Source organism: Atta cephalotes (assembly GCF_000143395.1).
Source record: "Atta cephalotes unplaced genomic scaffold scaffold00015, whole genome shotgun sequence".
NCBI lineage: Eukaryota > Metazoa > Arthropoda > Insecta > Hymenoptera > Formicidae > Atta > Atta cephalotes.
This window is the reverse complement of record NW_012130079.1, coordinates 436,250-443,236: the sequence shown is the minus strand read 5'-3', so window position 1 is coordinate 443,236 and position 6,987 is coordinate 436,250. Positions and strand designations below refer to the sequence as shown.

Here is a 6,987-nt window from a genome sequence, read left to right as displayed (position 1 = left end):
CCTTAAACTAACGTTATAACGTATACTATTATTATTATTATTATATTATAAATATATATATATATATATATATATATATATATATATATATATAGACACACATGTATATCTAGGCTTTCATAGATACTTGTAATTCTTTGATTTACATATTTTTAGCCTAATTTCATCTCCTTTATTTAAAAATTTAGATATAGATCTGAAAATAATTTTGTAGAAATTATTAAAATAATTATATACGACGTCCAAGCTGATTGTTAAAATATCAAAGCCTTTTGCAGGATTGGTCATTGTGCTTTCTTATTTATTTCTTAATTATTTTAATGGTCCAACGAAAATATTTTTAGATTTGTATCTAAATTTCTACTTCATTAGATATTTTAGCAAAATCATCCTTTTCATATAGAAAACATATTTAAGAGAAATTATAAGATACATGTTTGTCGTCTGCGTACCTCTCTCGTCTCTTCCCATATGAATCCAAAAACATATAGCACAACGATACCTTCAAGAGGAGTAGGGGCCGCGCCTCTCTGTCGAGCCAAGTAAGCTTCGAGGTTTCTCTTCATTTCCTGGCTACCCAAGAGTCTAACGATTTCCACTTCTGCACGCTGCGATACTAGCATGAGTACAACTACAAACAAATACGTAATATGTTAGCTGTTGGTTAGATAATAGCACTGGATATTATTATTTCAAGATTCAAGTCTTATCTGTTTTATAATTAAAGCTATAATGTAGCTTACACAAAAAGAATAAATAGGATGACGCGTGAACCAAGAATTTCATAAAAGGTCTTCGCATAAGCTGTCCCGTTTTTGATCCCGGCATTAGATAGTACATGGTACAATAAAATGGAAATAGAACCGCTGTCTTTGCAAGAATGCCGACTCTTTGCAGAGTTGACATTCTTCGAAATCCGGGAACCCCTTCGTACCTTTGGATAGGATGAGATATTCAAAAATGTTTTTAAATTCATTTTACAAATTATGTTTTGAAACAAAATATGAAACATCCCTATCTCATATAGCACATTTTATTCAAGAAGTGTTCTGGAAAGATCCTTAGGATGTTCTTAGGCCGTTCCTCAACTCATTTGTGCTTTATGAAATAGAGTCCTTGGCTTACCAGATTGCTGCCAAGAGCTGTTGAACGTGAGAATGCGAGACGAATCTTTTTTGCTTATACTCTATAGCTTGTTCCAGGCGAGCCAATTGTTTGCTAAGTATGGCATTTTCTTCTTCTGGATCGTAATTTAAAATGGTATCTAGTTCCGTGGTGGTCCGGACGTATTGCAATAAATCGACAGCGAATCTATTCGGAACAATTATAATTCTTGATTAACATTAGCAGAATCAATGTTTCTGTACTCTTAAAAGAATCAAGTGTATAATAAGGTAATATGAAAATAAAGAAAGTAATAAAAATGTTTCATCAATATATATATGTAAAAGATAGACTTATTGAAAAATCAAAAAATTTCAGAATCTTTTTTTTTTCAAGGAATATAATATTAACTTCCCAGAACTAACGTCAAAATCTATAGCAACAATTACTAACGCTATAAGATATATTCAATTTATATTAATTATAATAATAAAAAAACACTAATTAATTTCAAGGAATCAAAATGACATATATAAATTTTCTTTTAGAGGAGATACAGCATTTATGTTGAAACAATGAATAAATAGGAATTATTAATTATTAGTCAGTGCGTGGTCAAAGTTAAGTTACATTTCTACGAGATGTTAATTTGTAATGTTTTCGAGAATTAATTATGTGTTGATATAATTATATTACTAACCGAGAAAAACTAAGTAAGCCGAAACATTTTATATTTTGTACAATTATGACAATAAATTGAATATATAATAATTATTTTTTATAATTGATCGTTATAAACCATTAACCAGTAATTTGCTTTATAATCTCACACGAGCCTGTTACCTTATAGATTCAAAGTAACTGATTTGACATAATGGTTTAAAAAAGAATAAATACTAACAATATGTTAATAAGAATAATCCAATTTATATCTTTGTAGATATAATATAAAGAAAATTAAATTCTTTGATTTTTGATAAAGAAATTTATAATCGAAGATTTCCACCATCAGCTCCGAGGGTTAATCTAAAGAAACGGTCAATTATGACCGTTTGGTACTTTTAATTTTACATACAATATATAATCACATTTTGTGAAACAAAAATACTTACTTTTCTACCTGTCGTCGTAGTTTTAAGTACTCGGCTCTACTTTCAGGTTCCGAAATGGCCAGTTCCCTAAGTTCCCAACTTAATTGGAAAGCTGTCATTAAAGGATCTGTCGAGCTCAAAGCTATTAAACTTGGACTTGCTAAAGCCTTATATTCGGAAATTCTAGTAGATGACAGACGTAACGGATCGCCTAAATCGTAATTCTAATTAGAATGTAATATAATTTTAATTATATTACATCTTCTATCAGCAATTTCTATATTGACAATTTATAATATTTTTCTAATATCTGTATTTTCTAAAATCTTCTATTAGGAGACGAACTAAATTTATCAGAATATCTCTCACCGATGGTTGCCTGAAGACAATCGTCACAGCCACACCTCACGTCATGCGGCATCGGCAAGGTAGCTCCTCGATCCAGTAAAAGTTTCAAAATTTCATAATTATTGCGTTGTGCCGCGAGCATCAATGGTGTCATGTCCGTCGGATATCTGGCTGATGCTGGATCTACCTTCTGCCAGCTGTGTATGATCTGCTTTTCGGCTGTAATTAAAATGCGAAGCACACGAAAGACAAATAATAATTCTAATGCAAATAAGTTCTAATGCAATTTTATTTTCAATAAAATTGTTTATTTTATAATTTATTTATAATTGTTTGTTTATAATTACATTTTTGTACAAAAGGAACGGTTTTGTTATAATATATAAAACTTAAGCAAATACACATTTATAAATAATAATTAATAATATATAATTAATAATAATAATAATAATAATAATAATTAATAATAATAATAATAATTTTATTGAACTATCAAAATAATTACATATGTACATATGACACACAATAATATAATATGGTAATAAGATTTTGATATTCCAATTAACCAGCTTGACCGTCTTATATAATAATGTATACTGAGTCTTATATAATAATGTATACTAAAAATAGAAAAAGATTTTTAAAAAATTGATATTTTTGAGATTTTTATTCAACATTTATTAACAATGTTTTTTAAAAATAATTCTTCAGATTTTTCAGAAAAAAAAACAGTTATTGGATTGAAAGGAGTATTGTTAAAAATATTGTTAAAAATTACTAGATAAACATTACTAGATATCTAAATAAATAATTACAAAAATATCAATTTTTGAAAATGTCTCGAAACTTTTGACCGGGAATGTAAATAGTATAACATATCTTTAGTATAACATAATTGTTTTTAGATTTGTATCTGATTCAACTTTTATATACTTCAGCAAAACCATTCTTTCCGTATACGATGGCGACAATTGAGATACTGTACTTGCGAGATACTGTAACTTGAAAATCAATTTTGACTCACAATTTTCAGTTATTTGGTTCGTAAGGAGTTCTTCATGTTCCAACAACAATTCGACTGCCTCTACGAATTCCTGATCAATTGCATGAAGCAGAGCATCTTTAGTTTCAACTCCCATCACAACAAGCAACTCAACCATTTCTAAATGTTCCGCCTCTATGGCCAGCGTGAGGGCACCACGACCCAAACTATCTACACAATTTATGTCTAGCTGTTTTATCTAAAACGTCAAGCATATTAAGAAATTTCGGCCTACCTTAATTGTTCTCTACGAAATTGTTACTATAATTTCTATGCGCGAATTATTTCCAGAATTTCGTGGATACATTTACAATTAAAGGTCAATTTTAATAAAACTGAACAAAATAAACCCATATAGCACAGAAGATTGAAACAATATTGCTGTAATGTTGCAATATTGCAGATTGCAATGTAATATTGCAGAGAAATGCAATTTTATTTTCAATAAAATTGTTTATTTTATAATTTATTTATAATTGTTTATTTATAATTACATTTTTGCACAAAAGGAACGGTTTTGTTATAATATATAAAACTTAAGCAAATACACATTTATAAATAATAATTTTATTGAACTATCAAAATAATTACATATGTACATATGAGCACAATAATATAATATGGTAATAAGATTTTGATATTCCATTTAACCAGCTTGACCGTCTTATATAATAATGTATACTGAGGCTAAAAATAGAAAAAGATTTTTAAAAAATTGATATTTTTTAAAATTAACAATAAATTAACAATATGCCTGCAAAATCAGTAATATACTTGTAATATATTTGTAATATACTTGTAATATTCCACAAACATTGCAAAACTGTAATTCTTTAATTGTTACAATAATAATAATATAAAAATAATATAAATAATATAAATTTTTACAATATTTATGTAGTGCAGTCTTTTAACTTAATAGTCTTTTTATGATATAATAATTAATATAATTCATTTTATATTTAAATAAAACATTGATTGATTTATTATTTGACGGCCACTTCATTAACTAAGTTTTATATTTATTTTAAATATGTAATCAAAAGATTGTATAATATCGAGGATATAATCAATGCATCATTATCGAATAAGACAACAAGCAATTAAGCTGCTGAAATTTATTGAAATATTAATTATGTGATCAATAATATATTTATGCCTGATATGAACGCAAGAATAAACCAGCGCCTGAACTTTATTGATAAATTTCATACCGCCTTTTTTAAATCGATTTATATAACTCGAAGTGATTTCGAATTAAAAAGAATCACTGCGATTAACTTAATCCATGATTAACTGTATTATTATTAATGTGGATAATATTTGTAGTTTTGTTTCGGGGCACACACATACATGCTTTTTCCTTAACGAATAAATTTATCCTTCAGAATTAATATTATATTTATTGGAATATTTTATGGTTTTATCATAAAAAATTGCTCTTGAAAAGTACATATCACTAGAAATATGATTTATAGAAAAATGAAAGTTAGTGAAATATATGTACAGAAGTAGTTTTCATTTTAAAGTCTTCATAAAAAATTTATTCAAATACATTACATTGCAATATTGCTGGAACGTTTTGTTGCAATATAACAAAAAGCGGACATCTTAACATTGTTGGAATTTTGCAATTCAACAACATCGCAACCACCATGCAATATTGCAATGTAATGTTTCAGTGAAATCATTCTGCAATGTTTCTGCAATCTTTCTGTGCTGTATGGGAAATTTTATTCTTTAATTTCAGCAAATGTTATGGATTTCGGAAAAGGTAGTTTTTCATATTAAAATATTTTTTGTTGCAAAATCAGCGAGGTTATTTATTCCAAAACTTTTTTTTATTTCCATTTTAATCTTTAAATTTTTCTTTAAAATTTCTATATTTACCTTTTTCTTGTTTGCAAGCTGTAAAAGCCTCTTCACATTAGACAAATCACCTCTCTCTACAGTCAATAGATATTTCTTTTCTTCAAGAGTGAGCGGACGTGGAAGGTGAAGCACATAATCATTTGTGCCCGTAGCTTCCATATTCTTATCGTTCTTCACGTCACTCATTTGTTGAAGCGTTTAGTTCACCTTTTTTATTTTGACAATATGATTACCTTAATAACCATTTAATAACCATTTAAATCGCTTGCGCACCAAAATTATTTCTTTTTTCACCGATGATTACTCGATGATACATCGATGGTGTATGACAGAATAATTTCGCAATGATGATCTCTCGAAGAGAAGACAGTTTAAAATGTTCTTTTGCTCTTGCGCGAGTGTCACTTGACATCGATTATATAGAGGATGATGAAAATCGAATTACGCGTATTAATGTAGACCCGGTGAGTTGCGCAGATGGGGACAGTAATACAGCCGCCGTTACCGTGTGATAGTGCACCTGTGCCTGTTGACTAATTTGCTTACCGATATCTCGTTAGCTGTTTAACGGATTGCACTTGCAATAAGAGTGCGTTCGCTAGAAATGAGGGAATGTTGACGAGTAAACCACCAATGTGCTCGGTGCTCGCGGGGGCTAAGCCGGATAATTCCCTATTATTTATGCATTACATAATATTCCAATAGCCTCGGATATATTGAAATAACAACCCTATCAGGTATGATTTTAGCCTACTTTGAAAATATTCAGTATTCTTTTGATTGTAGTTTCTTTGATCCCCCGATAAAAATTTTTCATATAAGAACATTGTAAACATATATAAAACACATATAATATAGGGTGCGTCACCAAAATTCGGACAAATCGAACAATTTCTTTAAACAAAATGTTTTTAATGGAAAATTAAATATTATTGGGAATACAGATTAGTTCAGTCCGTTTTTTGTACGTTTTTATTTCAAAACAAAATGAATGAACAGATCAATTAAAGTATTGTCCATCGCTGCCTATTACTATTATATTCTATACTATTATATTACTATTATATTCTATACTCTTTTTCCCATCTCTCAGGCAATTTTCGAATTCCATCTCGAAAAAGTGATTCATCTTTGGAGACGAGCCAATTTTCGATTTCTGCGAAAGAAGTGAACCAGTGACTTGCTGCATTCTTCGGAACAACCAGTAAACAGAAGGAGAATGTCCGGAGAATACGGCGGGTGCGGTAAAACATTCCATTTGAGCGTTTCCAAATATTTTTTTACGACTTTAGCGACATGAGGCCGAGCATTGTCATGAAGAAGAATAACTTTATCATGTCTTTGCTCGTATTCCGGCCGTTTTTCTCGCAATGCACGGTTCAAACGAATCAATTGTAGCCGATACCGATCGCCCGTAATGGAATCGCCAGGTTTCAGCAGCTCATAGTAAACAAGACCCTTTTGATCCCACCAGATACAGAGCATAAGTTTCGAATCATGAATGTTCGGCCGTGGTGTTGATGTTGAGAT

General features: G+C 29.5%; 1 protein-coding gene across 1 annotated transcript in view; it reads right to left on the bottom strand.

The window, feature by feature from the left end:
- The window catches only part of LOC105617933 (transient-receptor-potential-like protein), a 10,713-nt gene extending 5,070 nt beyond the window's left edge, over window positions 1-5,643 (bottom strand). The window contains exons 1-7 of the mRNA XM_012199466.1: window positions 5,476-5,643; window positions 3,568-3,784; window positions 2,565-2,762; window positions 2,217-2,406; window positions 1,126-1,311; window positions 744-934; window positions 453-631 (exon numbers count right to left, since the gene is read on the bottom strand). Coding sequence (XP_012054856.1) covers window positions 453-631; window positions 744-934; window positions 1,126-1,311; window positions 2,217-2,406; window positions 2,565-2,762; window positions 3,568-3,784; window positions 5,476-5,643 — 1,329 coding nt within the window. The remainder of the gene's footprint in view (window positions 1-452; window positions 632-743; window positions 935-1,125; window positions 1,312-2,216; window positions 2,407-2,564; window positions 2,763-3,567; window positions 3,785-5,475) is intronic.
- Window positions 5,644-6,987: the final 1,344 nt, after the last annotated feature.